The sequence below is a fragment of the Amphiura filiformis genome, chromosome 10 (assembly GCF_039555335.1).
Source record: "Amphiura filiformis chromosome 10, Afil_fr2py, whole genome shotgun sequence".
NCBI lineage: Eukaryota > Metazoa > Echinodermata > Ophiuroidea > Amphilepidida > Amphiuridae > Amphiura > Amphiura filiformis.
The window spans coordinates 29,048,314-29,073,716 of record NC_092637.1 but is presented as its reverse complement, the minus strand read 5'-3'; the positions used below and the strand labels follow the sequence as shown (position 1 = coordinate 29,073,716).

Here is a 25,403-nt window from a genome sequence, read left to right as displayed (position 1 = left end):
ATCGCTCTTCACAATATAATCACCAGGATTATCAATCACAGAACGGTCATTATTTGGCAGATTTCCATTTATACCTACCATATCTTCATAAAGAGGGTCAACAGCTGTATTTTCACGAACTGGTGATCTAGATTTAGATCTAGACCTATGAGCGCAATCAGCCTTTCTTAGCGCTACCCTATATGCAAGTGGTGTCCTTACTCTAGCTCTTCCCTCCGTATCGACTGCTCTTCGTGGTATCCATACACTAAACTGTGTGCACAACCCCTCCGATCGATACATTTATGGAGGTGTTTGATGGGGAAGGAACAACAGTTTGTACTGCTCCAGGCGTTGTCACTTTGATGTTGGGGAAGAGAAATTCAAGCAAACTTTCAACAGCACCTGGACCGATTGAAGTAAAATCATCACAGACAGCTTCTATCCACTTGTGAATTGCAGGATGAATATTTTGAAGCTGCAATGAAAATAATAATAAGAGAAATGGGGGTTGAAAGAATATACCATGTGTCCAAGAAAGAAGTAGTCAACAGAAGATTCATGGTTTGTATTACTTCAAAACAAGGATGGATATCAAGTGAAACATACGTTTGAACATCACTTGAGGGCCGTATTCTTAAACATGTAACACTAATCACTAATTTAATTGCACTTTAAACGCCCGCTAAAATAAACGCAATTCTCAAAGCATGGTCAACTATAAATGTTGTTTACATTTTTACTGCACATCGCTAAACGGGCCTAAAATGCCGCTCAAGTTAGACTAGGACTGGTGGCAGTTTAAATCAATGCCGTCAATGCAAATTATATTGAGGAACAGAAGTATGGCCACGCGAATTTACAAAAAAATTTGATATAAAACAATCCACTGACATCCGAGCAAAATCGAGTCAAAAAATGTACTACCCGTCTGATGTAAGATATGTAGATGTTTTTAAAATGTGCTGAAATTTTACTTCATTAATATCAGATTCCCAAATAATTGTGTATATTTTAAATACGAAGGTACTAGCTTTGAGCTGTATGTACTGTATGGCCTATATGCTACAATGTATTATGCATTCAACATATTTCTAAAAAATCGGGTATGGGGCATAACGGAACCCCTAGGTGTGTGGCATAACGGAACAGGGTTCTGTTTTGCCCCGGGCGTTTTGCCCCACAGATGGGTTCCATTTTTCCCCAATTGGACATAACACGTCTTCACTCAAGGAAATGTATGACATCATTGTAGGGTGTTATGTTAAAGCTGAGATGTTCTTGTTGCCCATGGATGTGAAAAAATCACTTGAATTTTGTTTCGTGATGTGTAAGATATCCCACAATGCAATGCGTCAAGAACCTGATTTTGAGAGGTGAAATGCTTACAAAATACGGGTTGAGTCCTTTGTGTTGGCGTTGCCCGGAGGATTTAAACCATAGCGAGGTCTGGGCGACCAATCACAAGCCAGATCCATTAAAAGATGCATTACATCATGACCAATTTTAGTTAGGCCAGAAATTGGCCTAACTCTCCATAGAGTCCCGTGTTTAAAATGTTAACCGCAAGTCAAAGTCAGTAGTCCACTTGGGAAGCTAACAAACAGAGGGAGTACGGTGACTGAAAAGATCAGTTGTGAAAATCTATCAATTGTGCACACATTAATTAAATCAGAGTTTTAAGCTTAAAGACAATATACAGAATATGCACAATGGGCAAGTGGACTACGGAGTAGTCTACATGCTAACTTGGAAGTTACATTGTGAAAGACTATGCTCAACAGTTTACAGGTCATATCAGGAGGGCTTCCTGGTCATATCAACAGTCTCAACCTGCACATTAAGTTCAATGATCCTAAAAAAGAGGGTACTCTACCATTCTTGGACACTTCAGTAAAGCGGAAAGTGGACAGTAGTCTTAATATTAGTGTGTACAGGAAACCTACAGTACACACCCCGACTAGAACCCTAGCATTTGACTCTCACCACCCTCGAACACAAACTTAGTATGATTCAAACCCTGTTCCAATGTGTGAAATCCCTTTCTTTCATGATAGGCGGTCTGTGTTGACTTTGAAAGAATATGCCCCTTTTCCGCATTTTTTTATTTTATTTTTGTAAATGCATAGTTACCAGCGCTTGTGCAGAGTGAGGGGGATGAGTTATCCTTTTACCATTTACTTTAGGTCATGCACCGTGAATAGAGGTATAGGAAAGGGTGGAGGCGTTACATATTTTCCAATCTTTTAATACATTTTTTGCTGTAATAATAGAATGGAGAAAGGCATTGAGCTGATTTATATCTCATTGTCTAGCTAAATCTGAGGAAAGTTTGACATACTAATTGTACTTTTCTAGATATTGTAATTTGAATGATGCAATGTCGGGGATGGAGGCTCCTACGTCAGTGCAAGCATGTGTTAAAGTATAGGAATATTGATTTTTAGTGCCTCTTGAATATGTTTTTTCCTGGATCTTCAGGGTGGGGGGGGGGGGGGGGGGGGGGGGGGGGGGGTACCATTTTGTTGGTATGTTTATGTCTAGCTTACAATGTGCCCAGAATTAAGTTAAAGCTGGGTTGATTTGTTGCAAGTGTGCTGCGTTTTGTGTCCTACCTTTGATGGTTTCCCTATACGTTAATATACTAAGCGTGCATTTATACTCTGAAATGTTCTGAATATCATGTCTTTTGAGGGAATGACCCTACTTCTGTCAAGTTTACAATAAAAAGGAAATTTGATGAGGAATTCAAATATGCCATTGGTTTTTGTGTAGGGGATGGAGGAAAAATTTTTGGATTGATTTAAAAGTCCTAAAAAATATTAAAATTATGTACAATTTTTGAACACCCTGTATCTCAGTTAGGCAACGTAACTCGTTAAATTGCAAGTTTGCTTTTTTTTAAAGCCATTAATGTTCTTAGCACACCTAAAAAGGTTTTAAAAGAAAGTTTTCATGGTAGTAAATAAAAGAAGAACAACATTTTGTACGTTTTGAACCAAAATTTAAATTTCCCACCCTACATGTATATATATGAAATTTGCAGCACCCTGTATATCAACTTACAAGTTGTAAAATTTGTCTTCCTTACATTTTCAGCTTTACAATGATATAACGTGTGCAATAAGTTTGTTCCACCCCCTCCCAAAAAGCATTAATAATGTGTTTAAAATGAAACTCACACAATGCATTTCAAGGCTATTTGTTATGTTGTTACATTAGTAGAAATGTAAAAGGGGGTACTACACCCCTGTGGTAAATTTGTGACTATTTTTGCATTTTTCTCAAAAAATAATACCACACTGGTAACAAAAGTTATATATGTGCCCATCCACCACAAACTGGTAAAGTCGGCATTTACCATTTTGAGATACAATCAAAAACAATATATGGATTTCTTTGTAAAATATATACGAAATTTGACCTTTGATGAACCATAACTTCACTTCCAGATGTCAGATGAAGCTGGTTGAGGTGTCATTCTAAAGCTAAAAGTACATTGTTACAAAATCTGCAATAAACAGAAAATGGTCTAGAGCCGACTTTACTATCACTTTGTGGTGGATGATCACATATATTATTACTACACTAAAATTTCAGTGACTCAAGACAAGCGGTTCAGTATATAATGATCGTAAATGAGGTACATCCTAGCGGTACCTTATTTCATATATCATAAATAATGAACCGCATGTCTTGGGTCACTAAAATTCCACATAGTAATTGGTTTCCTTGCCACTATGATATGTATGTGTTACCTCTGTGTTATTAGTTTTTGAGAAAAATGCCAAAATAAACACAAATTTATCGAGGGGTGTAGTACCCCCTTAAACAAATTTATTTGTAGTCATAGTATCCTTGATGGTCAATCACCATGATCACCTCCAAACCATGCTTGCCCCAGTTACTGTCCACTAATAAATGGCACAAGAAGTTCCTCATTCTTGTCTAGACTTTGCCATAGGCCCTACACTCTGGACTCTATCTCTAAGTTGTGTTATTATTTTGCAATAAGGAGTTTCAAAAAACATTTCTTTTAGAATAGGCCACAATATTTCTCTATTGGGTTAAGACCTTTCTTCCTCCATTCTATAGCAATGTCCGATTTCTTTGGACGCCATCTTGAAATTCTCTAAGGTTTGTGGTTCTTTAAATTCCTCAAGACACATGTCTGTCCACACTTAAAGCAATATTATAACATTTTCAAACAAAATAGATTAGCATTTCTTTGCCATAAAATGTTAGCTTTTACTGTCAGATATATCCCTTTTATTTTTGAGCCGAACAACTACGGCAAAGCAAAGAAAATTGAATTTACTACCAGCGCACATGTCGCCAATACGTACCACTCCTTCGGTCATGTTGTGGTACGACCCTTTGTTGTGTATATCACCGTCCCGCACGCCGTGACGTACTGTGTGTTATGAACATAGTGTATGCGTTCGACTAATAATTCCATCGTAATAATAAAGCGCTGAATCAGCCTTTAATTCAAAATCACGGATTTTGACAAAACTACAGCACTTAGAGTCTTGATTTTTGCAGGGTATATTGGTTTAATAAAGTACAATTTAATCGTGTAAAAAAGGAATTTTAAAAATTCAGTGAGGGCGTCTTCCTCAGCAAATGTTATAATATGGCTTTAAGAAAATTAAAATGGCTGGAGAAATTTTACAGCGTGTATGCCTTAAGAACATTCATATAGCAAGTAATCTTGAGGGCAAAAGCTGATGGCACTCTAACTATAGTGATAATATCATTATATGCTTTGGGCAAACCGGACATAAGGGTGGAACGAACTTTTTGCTCACCGTATATATGATTTTGTAGGTTTCTGACAAACCTTAGATGACTTGCAACCATTTTTGTTTGAAACCATGATTATATTTTTAATTTTAAGCATGTAACGTGTTTTGCCCTCAATTCATAGCACATGACCTTTAGACAAATCATCCTAGATCCTTACGGATTGCGTGTACAAATAGTTGTATAATTAAAGACAGAGATAAAAACAATTTATCGCGTCTGATGTCGCTGTCAATTACGATCCTTGATTGGTTTACACAGGTTAATTAGCGCGTAAAAGGAAGACCAATCTATCTGGTGCTGATCGGAGAAAAGGAATAGCAGCAAATGGCGAAAAAGTCCATACTTTTACAAGGCAAAAAGCAGCTTTTCTAGGCATTGTGGACATGGTGCCTTCACCAAAGAAAGTTTCCTACTATAAATACCTAACTTTTGAGATGGTTTGCATGTCAAAAGGTGCAAAATTAACAATAAGACGCCCGCTTATAAATCCGCGTTCAGCAAGTCATCATCACGACACTTGTAAACAAACCGTGCTCGAGTTTGATTGACATGTGACGTCAGACGCGATAAATTGTCTTTAAATCTTTGTCTTTCATTATAGGCCTACCATTATATCAGCTATGACCTGATCTGCCTTATAAATTGCTGTTTTACGGCGGGTATTCCATCTGCCACACTGATAAGCTTCATGCAAGGTATTAAAACCCACATTTCCAGGATTGTTAGGTTGAGGTTGAGGTTGAGGAGGAATCATCTGGAAATTTAAAAACAAAATTTGCATAAATTAAGACTTCAGTCAGTGGTTCAGAGAGCAAACAAATTACTAATGCATGACACTGCTAGGGAGGTCTTCTGCAAAGGGATAGATTTATGTCATAGAAGTGAGAGAACAATAGAAGGAGAAGTACAAAAGACAAGCACATAATTTGCATTAAAAGAGGAATATGTTTGCATGATAAAAGTGCATTGCGATAGAAACTCAAAACAAGAAAAATATTCACCAATGGTTGAACATGTTTGCTATACAGCTATCTTTATAGTAAATGTCAGGAGTGTTACACAGAATTAATTAATTGGCAATAATTAAAATTTCTGAAGAACTACCAGTCTGTTGGTGTTCTTTTAGCACTTTAAAAAATATATTCCTGAAGCCAAACTGCTGCATTCATGATGTAAAGACCTTCATATTCACCCACCAAGTTTCATGCCCATACAACAGTTTTTAGTAATTTGACCTCAGATGACCCCCGGATGACCCCAAAATGACCTTCCAAAAATTTGGCTCTAAATGTTGACTGTAGGCTACCCACCAAGTTCCATCCATGCCCATAGGACAGTTTTTAGTAATTTGACCTCAGATTACCCCAGGTGACCCTGAAATGACCTTCCGAAAATTTGACTAGGTACGATCAGTACGAAAAGTCCAAAGCGATTTTCAATGTATTTTCTAAAATTAAAAGAACCACTTTCTAGCGGGAATTTTCGTAATAAGTTACAGAGCTGAAGTTATGAAAGGGTTGGAAGACTACAATATTATGACATAAACAAGAATATGTTCTTTTGAACTTTTTCTACAGCTTGTTCCTTTAAGTACCAACATGTGCAGACTACATGTACATGGTGCGAAAAATAAAATATGTTCCAAAAATCACTTGTCGCCAGCTCATTGCAAGGTTAAGATGACAGTAACAATCTATTTCTGTCTGTTTTTAGTAAAATTAACATTTGGGCCAAACTTGGAAAAAAATGAAACTTGCATGATATCAAAACTGTTTTCTTTATACAGCGGGTTGAAAAGAGAAATCCTGTCTCGTCAGGAGTGATACATCAGAATTCAACTTGATACATCATACACCAACGTGGCAATATTCATAGATTACTTTTTATTTTATAAATGTGCATTGCGATAGAAACTCAGCTATTATAGTAAATGTCACGAGTGTTACACAGAATTAATTAATTGGCAATAATTAAAATTTCTGAAGAACTACCAGTCTGTTGGTGTTCTTTTAGCCCTTAAAATATATTCCTGAAGCCAAACTGCCGCATTCATGATGTAAAGAAATATTATATGTGTACATAAAAACATGGTTTTCAAGATTTTTACAAAATGTTACACTCCTGACGATCAATTGTAAGTATTTTAGGCTCAACAATAAAATTGGAACTTATGTAGTTCAATTTTTTGGGCACCTCTGTTTGAGATAGCCAGACTAAGTAGATAGTGTCACCAAAAAAATACAAAAACTTCTGTAGAAAATGTGATTTGCAAATTTATATATTTGAGGCTATACAGTTACAGTACTGGACGTAGCAAAGTGTAAGGAGTGTAACAAAAACATGCAAGCTAGGCTCAAAAAATAAAATTGAATGTAAGTCACTAAATTCTGTGCCTTTTTTGAGAGGGCCATAGATGTTGTCAACAAAAAAATACAAAGAATGTTTTAGAAAATGTAGTTTATAAAATATTTGGGGCCATGTACTATACAGTGTCAGGAGTGTTACACAATAGCATTACTTTGATGGATCCTTACATGTACATCAATCGTGGGAATTTAAGGGTCCAAATGCAAGTGCTCTTTGAGGGGCATTTTCTTCTTAATTTAATCAGTTGTGACCCTCATTGGTGAATGTTATCACTCACTAGCTGTGTCTGAAATGATATGCCTAACAAGATAGATTTCTGAATTTCGTTGGGATTTCAGGGAGTGGGTTAAAATCAGCACTTCGTACTGTTCAATCTAATTATTTTTGACTTTGAAGGACCCATTATAATGTCACAGTGCACTTATAGGTCCTAAATATTCAGAATGGATTAACTATGTGCTAATGTCTATGAGCAACGCAAAAGAGAAATTGCAGCTATGCTAGACCACAGGCAGAATTTCAGGGCCTCCTAAAGTGGTTCAGCCACATATATGGCACTTAAAATCAGCAATTTTAGACCCCTGATAACAACAGGTATGAATTTCTAGTCTTTTGTATCTGAAAGAATGTGGTCTAAATAAAGGGGGGGGGGCCTGGCATTTGCAATCAAAAGGGTCACTTGCATATCATGTGCTCAGATCTGTTCTTACATTTTTTAATTAATCTATTTTTTGGCTCTGACCTATTGGAAAAATTTAAGTTATGAGGTTACTCACACGTGCCAGAATGGCTCTTTTAACATCAGTTGTAATATTGGTGAACTCTACCCAGCTTTGAGGTACTGCAAAATTCTGGAGACCTTGACCATCAAGAGGTATCATCCTGTGGAGAGTCTGGATTTGGAATTGGCCTGCAGGGTCATCAGGCTCAGGTGGATCATTTGTTGGACGGTCTTCCCAGTCAACAGGTATAAATTGGTCGGTAGGTAGAAGTGCATTGACAACGCCATAGTCCACTTTTTGGAAGGCCACGCAAGATATCTCTGCAAATAGATTGACCATCAATAAATGTATGATTTTTGGGTTTTTAAATCAATAAGGTGGAACTGTGCCCACCCAGAACCTTCAAACTTGGTATTCTGGGTTACTTTTTGCTGCAGATTTCAAATATTTAACTGGAAAAAGTATAGCTTGCTCCATTTTAAAGTTATAGTGGCCAAAAATGGCTCTACATTCCATCTGGACCACTTTTTGTGAGGCCGTATAAGTCAAAAAGTAAAAATAATTTTATTATAATATTAGTGGTGGGTTAAAGAATGATGATGCTTCAAATTTCTTAGTTAACCAGCTTATTTGATGCAGTATGATCTCCTGAGCATTTTTTTCATCCAAATTAGCCAAAAAATTAAGTGGTTAAGTGGTCTAATCTAGGACTAGTGTGTCTCGTACAGGCCTAAAGCATTGCTATCTAAATGATAATATTCATCTTTCAGTAGCTTGATTACCTAAAAATCACTAAATAACACTTCTTCAGATTGTTTGTCCTTGTCTTCTTTACTGATGCAGTCAATCATAAGAAATTTATAAATACCCCTGTTTGGAAAACAATCCACGTAAGAATCAAATATGCAAACCTATATTCTGAATAAAATAATTCTGCTGCAACAATTACCCCCCATCATAAACTATTTCCTAACAAATGGTAGCCTGATGCTGTCAATCATAAGAAATAAAAGCTGTTTTACAACAATCCTTAAGGATAAAATATTATGTAAACCTATATTCTGAATAAAATAATTTTGCTCCACATGATCTACCATTTCCTAACAATAGTATTAGTAACTGAAATGGTAACCTGAGCTTTATTCCTTTTTATTTGAAACCTATCCTCTTACATCCCATGCAAACGATTTTACACCTTTCTTTGCTATCTATGCTAATATTACATTATTGTTTTAAAGAAAAAAAGTATCCAAACGGTTACATTGCAGCACATTACATGAAAGCTCCATTGGGCACCCCATTCCTTTTTTAAAGGAATTTTTATTTAAAACTCACTTGGTGTCCCTTTTCCCTCCACTCCTTCAAAGTTGTACTTTCCTTACCAAAACCAGTGCTGTCTCTATTATTGACCCCGAAGTCGGGGGTCAATAGAGACACCAAAATTTTATTTAAAAAATATATACCCCCCACATATATTCAATTTTTTATTTGGTGGATTAAAGGCATATATGGGTGGACATAATATGCCCTCAAAAGTTTGGCTCATGCGGCTACAGGGAACAAGAGCACCACTGGTGCTGTAGCTCATTTGTTATGGGTTATGGTCAGGAATACCATGCATAGCTATGTATAGCCATGCATCTCTATGTATAGCCATGCATAGCTATGTATAGCCATGCATAGCTATGTATAGCCATGCATAGTTATGTATCTAGCCATGCATAGCTATGTATAGCCATGGATAGCTATGTATAGCCATGGATAGCTATGTATGGCCATGTATAGCCATATGTAAAAATGTCATAGCCATGTATAGCCATGTATAGCTATGTATAAAGGGCTGCCAACTTTGAAAAACACATTTCAGTATTCTCAAACCTCAAAATCACCATAGTGCTGTGATCAAGCAGAAATCAGCATTTTGAAAATATACTTACGGTTCTCAAGATATTTATTTATTCAAGGTATTTATTTATTTGTACCTTTTGCTTGTCGAGTATCCTTTGATTTTATTTTGTTTAATACAGTTTTGTTTGTATATTTAATGTCTTGGATGCACCATCGGATAGATGAGTGCCACTGATGTAAAAGCAATTTCCAAATAAAAACTTGAAACTTAAAAACTACAACAATTTCATGGTAAATGCCATGCATAGCCATGCATAGTTATGTATAGCCATGCATAGCTATGTATGGCCATGCATAGCTATGTATAGCTATGCATAGCTATGTATAGCCATGGATAGCTATGTATGGCCATACATGTATAGCCATGCATAGCTATGTATAGCCATAATGTAACCATGTCATAGCCATGTATAGCCATGTATAGCTATGTATAGGCCCCCTACAGGGCTGCCAACTTTGAAAAACACATTTCAGTATTCCCAAACCTCAAAATCACCATAGTGCTGTGATCAAGCACAAATCAGCATTTTGAAAATATACTTAGGCCTACGGTTCTCAAGATATTTATTTATTCAAGGCATTTATTTATGTGTACCTTTTACTTGTCAAGTATCCTTTGATTTTATTTTGTTTAATACAGTTTCGTTTGTATATATTTTAAAATGTCTTGGATGCACCATCGGATACCCAATGACCCCCTTTTTTAAATGATGCTTTGTACCTGATAGGCCCCTACTTCGCGACGCCGGTAGGCTTTATACCCGTCACTTCTAAAGTGTGTCCCTCCCCCGGGACTATATGATAATAGATAGTGGCCAGCACATTTATAAAGGACTGATTACTCACAATCTTCACTCTTAAACTGTGTTTTTCTGAATGTGCTGATCATGTTGATTGCTAGTCGGAAACTCCTGCGAAGCTAGCTATGGACATGGCATCTTACCTACTCCATTCTATAACAGTCTGCCTAGTGCCTTGTGTGTTTTCTCTTCAATCATTTTGTTGAATGTAATTTTATGAATCAAATAAAAAAGATAGAAAGTGACTTCACATAAGTTATGTGTCATTTTATTTATAATAAAGAAGTTATTAAATTAATAAAGTAAGACAATTTATTTATCTATACATTGTAAGTGCATGTCAAATGGGGTACATTGTTCAATACTATAGGCCTACATGAATAAATTATGCCCATATTATAGCTAGGCCCTAAAAACTTTATTTTGTATCGGATTTTTCCTGTTGAAAAGACAAAACTGATGTTTATGATAGCAACCATTTCATCAATAACATTTTGAGTCATTTTTATCCATAAAACGACACAGGATATGACAGATAACTACTTTCACATCAATAGGGTCCATATGATCACAGGTTGTTGAGAATCTGTGATATGATGAAGATTTTGATTCTATAGCTCTGTTATCAACATGATATCACGCTGTTCAGTGGTCAAGGAGTAAGGACCCCCGGTCAAGGACACTGATATGACATCATAGGTGATGTAATTTTCTTCTGCTGACCATATGATGCTGTATATTAACTATTATATAGTCTATTATTGTTACATTTAGGCCTATACCTAGAACTTTTAAAGTCATAATTAGTTCAAACATAACTTTGGTAATACTCGCTCGTTTTCATTCGTTGAAACGGCAAAACATACTTACTTTTCCTTACAAATCGAATAACAATAATTTTAAAACATTCCACCTCAGAGAGGGGTTGTCACCCATATCCTGATATACCAGGCACTGAAAAAGTGCTACTCACCTTGAGTAAATGTTTACATAACTAATTGGGTTTAGTGACTGGGTAGATGTGTGATAAATGAGTGAGATGTTTGTTCTTAGTCATTAGTCAGGGTTGCCAACCAACAATTTGGTAGCCCAAATTGGGAGAATTTCAGAAGTAAGGGCCTACACAGCACGAGCCCAATTGGTGCTTTATCTATTGACTTGCAGAATGTAAGGCACAGCAACACTGAAAAGCAAACATTGTAGCCGCACTGAAACAGTAAAGTTCAACATCTCTTTTACAAATTCGCACGATCAAGGAGTTTGTACAGTGTTTGTAATATGAAAAGCACCACAAACAGTCTGCATAGGAGACTATTCCCTGAAATTTGGTCAAACTTTTCGTAAGAAAATGCTCCAAAAATGATACTTTCTGTCCGAATTTTCTTAGCTAAATAAGTAACAATCATGAACGATCATGCAAAGATCACCGCCTCAAATTACCAGATCCATTGCTCAAACGATGTAGCAAGAGAAAAAAAAAAACCTACAGAAAAATGGATCATGCCTAGAGTTCATTGCGTTACGCAATGAGCTAAAAAACTACAATCTAGAGAGTGCCAAAACTGTCCCTATTCACCTCATTCTACGGTACATATTGGTGACGTTTATGTCATTTTTCAGTGTGTAATATTTTTTGTACCTAGTTCATGACATACGAGCTGTTACGCATCCCCCCTGCTGAAATTTCATCATTTCTTATTATCAAATCTTTAGAAGTTACTGATAAATAACAACATCTCAACTCTCAAGCTTAAATTTCACTTGTGCATCGTACCCAGTTGAAAATATGTAGAGATGCTTCCATTGAATTACATGTCGTCAGCCTGCTACGCTAATTGCCTTTAGAAGTCATTTTTACATGTTTCTCATTTGCAATTTTGATTTGCTGAGTACCGGTAATAAATAATAATTAATCAAATTTACAGCCGCATTCTTCATAAAACGTGTAGAATACCGTACATCAAAAGATTATTCATAATCATAATCATATTTACTTATTTTACCATTTTTACCGGTAATTTACCGTAATCTACCGGTAATTTTAAACCGCCATTTTTAATTTACCAGTAAATTAACAACACTGGGTTTGAAGTTCTTCAAGTGCACTTAACTAGCAAGAACCAGACTCCAATAGCCCTTCTCCTTCTTTCCTAAAACTAGGTAAAATAGTTGTAATTGTAGTACCGGGTACACTTACCACCATACGAGATATGTCGTAATTCATTTGGCATACAATCCATAGGTCCAACTCCAAAGCATGCAATCCTGCCATCAGGCCTGTCAAAAATCATACAAACAAAATAATAAGCTACATATAGGTACAGGTTTATACAGCGGTTTGGCACTTAATTTAAGAATAGCACTCATCAACAAAACTATGAAATTATAATAGTTGATAGTTTGAAAAGTTTTGACTCAATTTTTTGTTCGCCCCTTCCGGAACGTTAAAAAATTGTCTTAAAATGTATCGGGACGGAATTTTACATCACATCTAGAGTAATAGACTGTGTGTGCATCAGATCTGGGACTTTAGTGCATAGAGCCGTGTTTGCTAGACAATACATGCAGGGTTGGACTTTTGACTGGTCAAAACCTGTTTTGTCCACGAAGCGGTTAAAACCAGGTTTAAACCGGTCAAAACCGGACCAAACTGGTCAAAAGTTGATGTATCATAACATAAAGGCGTTTACCCGTAGACCTATTTGGCGGTTCTCGGCTGGGCGCGATTACCTGGCTGATGGTAACTGTACCCACCAAGTTTCATGCCCATATGACAGTATTTACTAATTTGACTTCAGCTGACCCCTGGATGACCTTGGACGACCCTGAAATGACCTTCCAAAAATTTGGCTCTTTATGTTGACTGTACCCGCCAAGTTTCATGCCCATATGAGTTTTTAGTAATTTGACCTCGGATGACCCCTGGGTGACCCTGGATGACCCCAAAATGACCTTCAAAAATGTGGCTCTAAATGTTGACTGTACCCACCAAGTTTCATGCCCATATGACAGTTTTTAGTAATTTGACCTCGGATGACCCCAAAATGACCTTCAAAAAATTAGGCTCTGAATGTTGACTGTACCCACCAAGTTTCATGCCCATACGATAGTTCCTTAAGTTATTTGCCCTCAGACGACCCCTGGGTGACCCTGGATGACCCCAAAATGACCTTCAAAAATTTGGCTCTAAATGTTGACTGTACCCACCAAGTTTCATGCCCATATGACAGTTTTTAATAATTTGACCTCGGATGACCCCAAAATGACCTTCAAAAAATTTGGCTCTAAATGTTGACTGTAGGCCTACCCACCAAGTTTTATACTTGTACGACCGTTTTTGCTAATTTGACCTCAGATGACCCCAATTCCCAAAGTCACCCAGGTGTCAGCTGAGGTCAAATTACTACTGTCCTGGGCATGAAACTTCACTGGAACTCACTTCCCTACTCAGTAACCACCATAGAAGACACCAAGCAATTTAAAACAGCCGTCATAAGCCACCTCAACCAACAAGACTAGTAAATTTCAAGCGCACACCTCATCCTGCGTGTATGACTCCACCAGGAGTGTTATGCAGTATACATTTTAACTAACAAATGCAGGGCGCATGCGCGAGCCGGGAAGTTCAAGCTTGCTGTAGGCTCGGTCCCTACATTATGTACACACATACTCACCGTATATGACACGTTTGCAACGCCCCGACTCAGGTGTCAATTTGTGGATTAAATTAAATAAAATTAAATATCTTTTTTTTCTATATGTCCGTTTCTCCGTCTCCCGGGGAATTGACTTGAAAACACTATGAGGATTACTCAGTTAATTTTTGAGGACAAAAATCGTGAAATTGGTGGTGTACGGGAATTTTGTTTATATGGCCAAGTTTTAGGCCAAAAAATATATGATTTTTTTCTAAATTTTTTTTGACCGAAAATTCGACCCTTTCTCGCTTATCTAATGAATTTTCAACTTCTTTTTGACATATGTGGTAGATACGACTTTGGTGTTTATATTCCCTGAAGTAATTGTTGTAATTTTGCTTAGTTTTATAAAATGAAGTGATTTTCTGCATGGAGTTGTTTTTTAAATATTCGGCTTTGTTTACGTTTCAAAACCAAAACTGAATTTCCCGGCTCGCGCATGCGCCGTGCGTTTGTTACTAGTTAAAGTTAGTTCACCACGTAAACTTATGGCTCAAAATTCGGACCGCTCGCCAATAAGTTTACTGCTTTCTGTGTTTTGAAATTTGTTGACGTTTTAACGATCCCCGATTCCCGGTCGCTTATTTTAGCTGTGTCACGTCACATGCATGACGCTGGTGGGTACCAACCAAACTTCAGGAAAAAAAAAACTCGATCGCCGATAACGATGTGATATGGGACTTACATTGGATTACACAGAGATATTTCTTGCCAAAATTTGACCATTTCTAGGCAAGTTGGCCCTACTTTGTCTAACGTCATATGAAAAGGACAGTCTTAAGTAAGCATAAGTGCAACGCTTTTGATGTTTTGATGTTTTTGGAGACTGGGAGGGTTCAGAACAAAAAAATGATGGAGCCTATTCTTGACTGTGTAATATTCCTTCAACCAGTTGCCGTGCGGTAACAGTCTTATACGATGGACAGATAGTATCAGTTTGTGAATGAGGACATCGTATAAGTTCCTTGTACTAAGTTAAAGTATACATTCAGATTCAGATTCTACCTGAGAGTACTAAATATAGAGAGGCGCTACATCGATCGCTCAAGTGAGGACAGCGTGAGCTCGATACCTGTATAAGAGTCTGTTCGTCACGCCACAAATCTTGAAAGGTGATTTTGAATATGTAATGATATGAATGAGCTATAATGTGACGTAGCTACGAAAAGGCGCTGTCATTGGATGTATGTGGTTCATTTTCCTATGAGTTATTGTTGTTGTTGTTTTAAATGTTTGTTTTTTTGTCTTTTATATGAACGCACCGCCAATTAAGGCGTGTGCCACTGATATAGGCCTAAAAGCGTCCGTTCAAATACATAAATAATATAAAATATGCCCATATTGTTGTTGCTAAGCAGACGTCACGCTTTCTGCGAACGGTACAAAAAGGTGACTATAAATAGAAATATATTACGGATCTTGGCAGCAGACAGATTGCGCTGTCCTCTGACCCTGACTCATTGCCACGTTGACCTAGATAAACACGTACAAGCAGGGGATGCGACTGTGCCACAGGGCACAGGTTTTGTCTACGGAATCGGTATAGGCAATTTGTACAGAGTGCCGCTAGCCTGATTCTACGTGACGTGACAGCTTTTTAATCCCTATTCATGTTACGTGAATCACGCTATTGTGTAGGTAACCTAGGCAAACCTTATAGTTGAATCATTTTCTTACGATCCGTGACCATTCATAGCATACCTTTGTTTCTCTGTGGATTTGACTAGATGGACATATTCTAAGAAAAAATAGCTCCTATGTCCCTCCCAAAAATGACGGGAAAATCTATTTATAGCTCATTTTTCAAAATGGCCGCCGGTGGCATTTTGAAAAACATGAATATCTATATACCATGTTCTTGATAGGCTATAATGACAAATAATATGCCGTTTTCCACTATCTTTGGCATGCCCAACTTTTTAAGATAAAATTCAAAGTGTTTGGAGGTTATCTTGACCCCTAAATCCAAGATGGCCGCCAGTTCCATATTGAAAAACATGAAAATCGATATATCATGAAGTGGATAGGCTATAATAAGAAACAATGTGTCGTTTTCAACTATATTTGGCATGCAAATCCATTTAAGATCATATTCAAAGAGTTTGGGGTCACATTGACCCCTAAATCCAAGATGGCCGCCAGCGCCATATTGACAAAAACATTAAAACCTATATACCATGAAGTGGATAGGCTATACTGACAAACAATGTGTCGTTTTCCACTATTTTTGGCATGCCAAATCTTTTTTGTCATATTCAAAGTGTTTGGGGGTCATCTTTAACCTTAAATCCAAGATGGCCGCCAGCGCCATATTGAAAAATATGAAAATCGATATATCATGAAGTGGATTGACTATAATAACCAACAATGTGTCGTTTTCAACTATTTTTGGCATGCAAAACGATTTAAAATCATATTTAAAGAGTTTGGGTCACCTTGACTCCTAAATCCAAGATGGCCGACAGCACTATATTGACATGAAGTGGATAGGCTATACTGACAAATATTCCACTATTTCTGGCATGCCAAACCTTTTCATGTCGTATTCAAAGTGTTTGGGGGGCATCTTGACCGCTAAATCCAAGATGACTGTCTAAGCCATGTCGAAAAACATGAACATCGATTTTCAAGATGTGACACACATGAGGCCAATGCTTATTTTTACTCAATTACTTATACTATTGATTTTGAAAGTGTTACTTTTGTTCTTTCAGGAAAGTTGCACGTTAAGAGCATGTGATGGAGAACAGAACAGACACTGAAGAGCTACAAAGCAACCAAGAGACTGATAAACTAGAATGCGTGCTGAAAGATCATTGCCCTGTAAAAAACAGTTTAGAAAAAGTAGAGAATGGGAGAACATTAAGGACAATTTTTACAATGGAAGGGCCTTGATAAATTTCAACATGTCAATACAACAGTGGAATGGGATAAAGGACCTAAGGGTTATCATATGCATGCTACTTGTTGTACCACGATGTCTAACACACACGCTCACTGCCAAGCCACAAAAGGCAAGCACAAATCTGAGAAATCAGAAAAAGGCTGGGATGTCCGGTCAGCAATCATCTTTATCAGGACCTCCTCCCAAGAAACTTCGTTCAAGTACATGTGGGCAATTCCACGGTAACTCGTGCTACACTTTATGGCGTCCTTTTACATACTTTGTGCTCCAGCTTTTAAATTGATTTGATTGGAATCTGTATTTTTTGTATTTTAATACCCAACATTCAAGGCTAGATCCTCATAGTATTGCTAATTCAGGATATCAACTTTTGTATGTATGGGACAGATGTAAAAATCGGTAACTCGTGCTACGAGCAGAGGACATGCTTAAAAATCACTCATTTTTATTTTGATGGTGTGCTAAAACAAAAAACACTAAAGCCTTATTGATTATATGATAAGTAATTGCTATAATAAGGTTTGTTTTGGTATACCTTAAAAAGTTGTGCCCCTCATAGTTTTACATTGACTGGCAAAAAACATGGTAACTCGTGCTACGGTAACTCGTGCTACAGTTTGTCCGGCCATATATAAAATGGTATTGTTCATCTAAATGTCAATTTTTTTTGGATAACAATTCCTCAACAACTGGTGTAATGATCAAATAACTCAATCTATGTACAAATAACCCCCCAAATAACCCATCTATGTACAAATAACACTATTCAGTGTATGTACCAGCATACAATGTACCACACACATTACATACAAACATCCCAGCCTTACATACGCCTTGCTTGATCCTGTTTGGATATTTTATTCTAGGGCTTAAATTTAAACAGTTAAATTGAACAGTCAACAATTGATAAAACTTTAAATTCCATGTTATTTGACTCTAAATTCCCTCACAAAACTTGTAATGTTCATGGTTATTTGCTCTGTAAGTTTTTTAAAAATTGCTTTCTGAGTTATAGAATGTTTGGTCATCTTTTGGTTGAGACCATTTCCTGCTTGGTGCAAATACTCTAGTTTGCCCGATTTCAATCACTTCACTAAGCTGGAAAATGAGCCTCATTACACTCAACAACAAACCAATTTCCAATACAAATCTCAGAACTATACAAATCTCAGTATCAACAATGTCACTGTGGCTGTTAATCTCAGGATTTCCAGTATCTATTTTGTTTGTTTTATTTCTTCTTTTGCCTCGGTTACTCATTCAGTGGATGTTTTAAGGTATCCTCTGTTCTTCCATGAGGCCCATATTAATTGATTGGTTCTTAGGCTAGATCCTAGGGGGTGGAGGGCTAAAAATTTTGGTTGCATCATTTTGACCAGGTATTGATAGTGGGATATATGCTAAATACATTGTAGCATGTTTTTTTAGAGAGACTGTACAATGTAAAGTCTTTGAGCTTTTAAAAAAAAAAAAAGGACTTTATTGGTGTGTGCAAAAATTTGGTATAAATAAATTTACACTATTTTGGCACATGATCGGGGTCGAAACTGGCTCCTTGAATCTTATCTCTATCTTTGCCTTCCATATTTTTACTTAAATTTTCCTGCGACAGGAGGTCACTTTTCTCTTTAATTTTTGGCCCCCACACATGTGTGGTTGCCTGGTTGTTTGTTTCTTTCTTTCTTTGTTTGGCTGTCCGGGCGGAAGCAAATTCATTAATCCACTGTACAGCTCCAACACAATAACTACAAACTTGGTACCGGTATGGTGATAGAATAATGGTGGCTTGATGTGCTGTGTAGTTTTGTGTTATGTTATTTGCATATTTATGAATATTAATGAGCTTATTTACAAATTTTGCCTACATTTTCATTAATCCACTTTGCAGCATTATAAACACAATAACCAATCAACTTCAAACTTGGTTTGGTTGGATATGGTGGCCTGATGTGCTGTATAATTTTGTGTCATGTTATTTGCATATTTATGAATATTAATGAGCTTATTTGCATATTGCATATTATTTTTTATTTACAAACCTTTGTTATTTACACACTTTTGTGTGTGTGTGTGTATGGGCACCTTAATTACGAACTGCATAAATTATTCTAGTTTGTCATGGGGCAGGCTGCCCCCTCCCCCCCCCCCCCAACACTGGCTACACTGCTGCTAGAAAGCTGTTACCAATATCATGGTCACATATAAATGCATATTCATGTAGTTGGGAGATCCTCTATTGCTGCCAAGTGGTAGATTTTGCATTACCTTTGCTGGTACAGGGGAAGTGGGCTATGGTAACTCGTACTACATCGGTAACTCGTGCTACTGGTAACTCGTGCTACAGTTTTAAATGGGTCATTATTATGTGATGGATAGTGTTTTGTATATTAATTTCTTATTTTTACTCAAGGCACTACTAGTAGAAGGAAAATAATAAGTGGCATCAATTAAATTGCCAACATTTTAAAAATACATAAAAAAATGCATCTTTCGGTAACTCGTGCTACGCCATATTTAGTGCTATGAAAACGCAATGAAAGAAAAAAAATAGTTACCAATACCATGGTCACATATAAATGCATATATTCATGTAGTTGGGAGATCCTCTATTGCTGCCAAGTGGTAGATTTTGCATTACCTTTGCTGCTACAGGGGGAAGTGGGCTATGGTAACTCGTGCTACATCGGTAACTCGTGCTACTGGTAACTCGTGCTACAGTTTTTAATGGGTCATTATTATGTGATGGATAGTGTTTTGTATATTAATTTCTTATTTTTTACTCAAGGCACTACTAGTAGAAGGAAAATAATAAGTGGCATCAATTACATTGCCAACATTTTAAAAATACATAAAAAAATGCATCTTTCGGTAACTCGTGCTACGCCATATTTAGTGCTATGAAAACGCAATGAAAGAAAAAAAATTAGTGGGGATTATTTAAAATGTGTTGGATGTTTCTTGAAGACCATATTTCAGAGATATAAAATGTATCAAATTTAAAAGAAAAGTGCCCATGTTTAATAAAATAGGCCCACTTGGAAAATATCTAAGTTGAACAGGAGTTTTTCACTTAAAATACACTCTCCAAAGAAACTTTTTAAAAAACCCAAAATGTTAGAAAAATGCCGAAAAAGTTTATAACTTGAACCTTACATCTGTTTGGAATAATATAAAAGTTAAAAGAAATATATATTGGCAATTTCATTTTTTTGAGTCATGTCCACTTTTGCTTGGAATTGCCCATGTATAGGTGTTCGGCATGATAAGGCATTGTGCGTCCACAAAAGTCTGGTAACCGGGACAAAAACACTTTTGTTACTTTTGACACAAGATGCATGGAGAAGATTCAAGGCACACACTATCTACATTGCAGATGAGGATACAAGAGAGCGGTTAGATACGTTTATAACGTCAATCCCAGACAGGCAAACAGCCTTTGGCTTGGAAATCAGATACCACCGTCATTGCTGGCGTCAATATATCAGCAATAAAGCGAGAGATAATCTCAGTGAAAATGCAGAGCATCTACAGCATGTTAACCTTCGGGAGGCTCAAGCTTTGTTCTTTCAACATATCCAACAAGTCATATTTAAAGATCGTGAAATACGCAGCCTTGAAGGACTGCTCCAAGATTACATTCGCATTACTTCAAACAACGAGCACTTTTCCCAAGTAAGGTCCACCTACCTCAAGGAACTTCTGATCAAAGAATTTGGAAAAGTCATAGGATTTCACGAACGTATTCAGAAGAATGTTAGTGAGCTTGTGTATGATACAAGAGCTGGGAGTAACGGATGACCAGTTGCTCAACAATGTCGCAACACGACTTAGAGAACAGGTCATCAAAAGAACCACTATTCCTTGGCCCCCGTACATACATGAGTTGGAGCAAGATGAAAACATTAGTGAGCTCCTACTAAAGCTCATTACCTGGTTGAAAAAACCTAGCACATGTTCAACTGATGACAACCCAAAGGTCTGATCAATTTCGTTAATCTTAGAGAGCAATCGTTATTTACGACAGAGGTTGGTATTTTCAAGGGTGAACCCGATTTGTTTTATCTTGAGGGTGGGGGTTGAAATTTTTCGTTGAACCAGGAGGGGGGATTGTTAAGTTTTAAATGGAGAAATTCGTGAAAACAAGGGCGGAATTTGAAAATTTGCTTTCCCCCCTCGCGTCCACTCAAAATTGTCAGATTCCCCCTTTTAAACTTAACAATCCCCCTCATGGTTCAACAAACAATTTTGCGTTTCCACCTCAAGATCAAATAAAAATTCGGGTTCCCCTCAAAATTCCAATTCCCCTGTCGTAAATAACGATCTCTCCCTAAGATTGACGCAATTGATCGGACCTTTGGGTTATCATCAGTAAGACCTGTGTTAGGTTTTTTCAACCAGGTAATGAACTTTAGTAGGAGCTCACTCAAGTTTTCAGCTTGCTCCACCTCATGTATATACGGGGGCCAAGGAACAGTGGTTGTTTTGATGACCTGTTCTCTGAGTCGTGTTGCGACATAACCAATCCGTTACTCCCAGTGATAACAGCGCGGCCTCGATGTATGTTTCGGAAGTGCTTGTATCATACACAAGCTCACTAACTTTCTTCTAAAGAAAATCCTATGTCATTTCCAAATTCTTTAATCAGAAGTTCCTTGAGGTAGCTGGATGGACCTTACTTGGAAATGTGCCCGTAGTTTGAAGTAATGCGAATGTAATCCTTCAAGGATGCGTATTTCACGATCTTTAAATATGACTTGTTGGATGTGTAAAGAACAAAGCTTGAGCCTCCCGAAGATTAACATCTTGTAGATGTTCTGCATTTTCACTGAGATTATCTCTCGCTTGATTGCTGACATATTGACGCCAGCAATGACGGTGGTATCTGATTTCCAAGCCAAAGGTTGTTTGCCTGTCTGGGATTGACGTTATAAACGTATCTAACCGCTCTCCTGTATCCTCATCTGCAATGTAGATAGTGTGTGCCTTGAATCTTCTCCATGCATCTTGTGTCAAAAGTAACAAAAGTGTTTTTGTCCCGGTTACCAGACTTTTGTTGACGCACAATGCCTTATCATGCAGAACACCTATACTTGAACGAAGTTTCTTGGGAGGAGGTCCTGAGAAAGATGATTGCTGACCGGACATCCCAGCTTTTTTTTCTTAATTTCTCAGATTTGTGCTTGCGTTTTGTGGCTTGGCAGTGAGCGTGTGTTAGACATTGTAGTACAACAAGTAGCATGCATATGATAACCCTTAGGTCCTTTATCCCATTCCACTGTTGTATTGACATGTTGAAATTTAACAAGGCCCTTCCATTGTAAAAAATTGTCCTTAATGTTCTCTTATTTCTCTTCTTTTTCTAAACTGTCTTTTACAGAGCAATGATCTTTCAGCATGCATTCTAGTGTATCAGTCTCTTGGTTGCTCTGTAGCTCTTCAGTGTCTATTCTCCATCACATACTCTTAACGTGCAACTTTCCTGAAAGAACAAAGGTAACACTTTCAAAATCTATAGTATAAGTAATTGAGTAAAAATAAGTATTGGCCTCATGTGTGTGAATTTTTCGACATGGCTAAGACAGTCATCTTGGATTTAGGGGTCAAGATGCCCCCAAACACTTTGAATAGGACATGAAAAGGTTTGGCATGCCAAAAATAGTAGAATATTTGTCAGTATAGCCTATCCATTTCATGTTTTTGTCAATATGGTGCTGGCGGCCATCTTGGATTTAGGGGTCAAGGTGACCCCAAACTCTTTGAATATGCTCTTAAATGGTTTTGCATGCAAAAATAGTTGAAAACGACACATTGTTGTTTATTATAGTAAATCCACTTCATGATATATGGATTTTCATGTTTTTAAATATGGCGCTGACGGCCATCTTGGATTTAAGGTTCAAGATGACCTCCAAACACTTTGAATATGACAAAAAAAGATTTGGCGTGCCAAAACTAGTGGAAAACGACACATTGTTTGTCAGTATAGCCTATCCACTTCATGGTATATATATTTTCATGTTTTTGTCAATATGACGCTGGCGGCCATCTTGGATTTAGGGGTCAATGTGACCCCCAAACTCTTTCAATGTGATCTCAAACGGTTTTGCATGCCAAATATAGTTGAAAACGACACATTGTTTGTTATTATAGCCTATCCACTTTATGATATATCGATTTTCATGTTTTTCAATATGGAACTGGCGGCCATCTTAGATTTAGGGGTCAAGATGACCTCCAAACACTTTGAATTTTATCTTAAAAGGTTGGGCATGCCAAAGATAGTGGAAAACGGCATATTATTTGTCATTATAGCCTATCCAGAACATGGTATATAGATATTCATGTTTTTCAAAATGTCACCGGCGCCATTTTGAAAAATGAGCTATAAATAGATTTTCCCGCCATTTTTGGGAGGGACATAGGAGTTATTTTTTCTTAGAATATGTCTATCTAGTCAAATCCACAGAGAAACAAAGGTATGCTATGAATGGTCACGGATCGTAAGAAAATGATTCAACTATTAGTTAACACATTTACTAGTCAGCGAATTCGCCGAGACCGGGGCCCCAACACAATGCATATTTACATAGAAATTTGAATTTTTTTCGAGAATAGGTGGGTGAAGGAAACCTACATAAATATGTTTTCTATACTTCACTTGACCCAAATATATGATTTTTATGGTGATAATCAAGTCGCACATGGAATTTTAGAGGATTTTGATAGCAGTTCCATTAAAAAAGCTGCCATCGCCATGAGACTAAGATCTAGAAACACCCCGAAATGCCGTTTTGGGGAATTTTGCTAGCTGAATCTTTTTGATGAAAGTCAATCTTTGACAAGATGTAACTTTGCTACGGAAAGTGCTATGAAAAAAAAGGTTTTCAGTTTTGGCTTAGTTTACTCAAGGGCTTTAATTTGATATATAAAACGATGCAATTTGATGGCAAATTTGAATTCACCTATCATACCTATAATTGTGGACCATCCTTCTGATACTTGAGTGTTTGGACAAGCGGAACGGTTTTTTGTTTACCTCTCTGTTTGTAAACAAACCAGGAGGTCGAAATCGTCCTCCTCGCCGAATACGAAAGTCAGCGTAATAGTACGGTAGTAATTAATTGTACATTGTTATGATTGTACATTCATTGGCATTGCATGTACGGCACTGCACCAGGACCGCGACACTCCGGAGGACAGCAGAGGACAGAAAAATGTGACTCTCCTGCTAGTCTCCTACACAACCAGTTAATTATGTTTTTGTTCATACCGCATACAGTCTGGCCCGCGCCCGAGACGAGCAGGAGAGTCACATTTTCTGTCCTCACATCGGTATAGGCCGTCTGCACGTTAATTGTACGGAGTGTCGCTTCTCTACCTTTATTTTCTCTGACTGCACTGCACGTTGATGGTGCATGGTGAAAAAAGAACAAGACAATCGAAACTGTTCAAATGGTGGGTGTACTTACAAAACTTCAGTCATGTCTTCCACTCTCAGCGGTCCTGTGGTTCTTTTTTTCAAACCAATCTGATTATTGTAAGGGATACGACGCCCTACGCCGCCCCCAGCTTTGGCCGCGGGCTGAGCCTGCGCAGCCATTTCTAGTTCTGTCAACGCAAAAGTTCTCCGTAAACATTAGCGTTGGGCGATAATCAATACTCGATTAAATGTAATTCCAATGCATTGTCTATGGGATACACACTAAGGGGCTGTCCAATAATTATGAGCCCTGGGGAGGGTAAAATTGAGGGGGAAGCAATTTTGGCAAGCCGAGAGGGGGGGGCAAGCGATTTTTGGCACACATTCTTGGGGCGCCTTTGAAATAAAACGCTCTAAAAAGGCTTAGGAAAACCGTACGGAAATGCTTAAATTTATGCAAATTTTCCTCCTCGCTGCGCTCGCAACATGTAGGCTAGGCCTATTATAGGCCGGGCCTATAGGCCTATAGACCATTTAAAGTTTGCAAATTGGGATCCAAAAAAATTGGCATGTGCAAGAGGGGGCAAAGTTGGCGGGCTCAGAGGGGGGGGAGGCGATTTTGACAGGCCGAGGGGGGGGCAATCGATTTTTGGCGAGCCGAGCCGTTTGCAAATTTTACCCCCTGGGCTCATAATTATTGCACAGCGGGTGACAGCCCCTTAGCGGCGCACCGTACACACATGACAAAACAAAATTTTGTCAAACAACAGCACGTATGGTTCTAAAATTTTAAGT

General features: G+C 37.6%; 1 protein-coding gene across 1 annotated transcript; it reads right to left on the bottom strand.

Annotated features, from left to right (window-relative positions):
• Positions 1 to 232: 232 nt before the first annotated feature.
• On the bottom strand, positions 233 to 24,753 carry LOC140162722 (uncharacterized). The gene is made up of 5 exons (XM_072186007.1): positions 24,658 to 24,753; positions 12,783 to 12,862; positions 7,932 to 8,197; positions 5,396 to 5,542; positions 233 to 457 (listed from the first exon to the last, which is right to left on the bottom strand). The coding sequence occupies exons 1-5, from the start codon at positions 24,669 to 24,671 to the stop codon at positions 248 to 250; spliced, it is 717 nt and encodes a 238-aa protein (XP_072042108.1). The 5' UTR covers positions 24,672 to 24,753; the 3' UTR covers positions 233 to 247.
• Between the last annotated feature and the right edge of the window lie 650 nt (positions 24,754 to 25,403).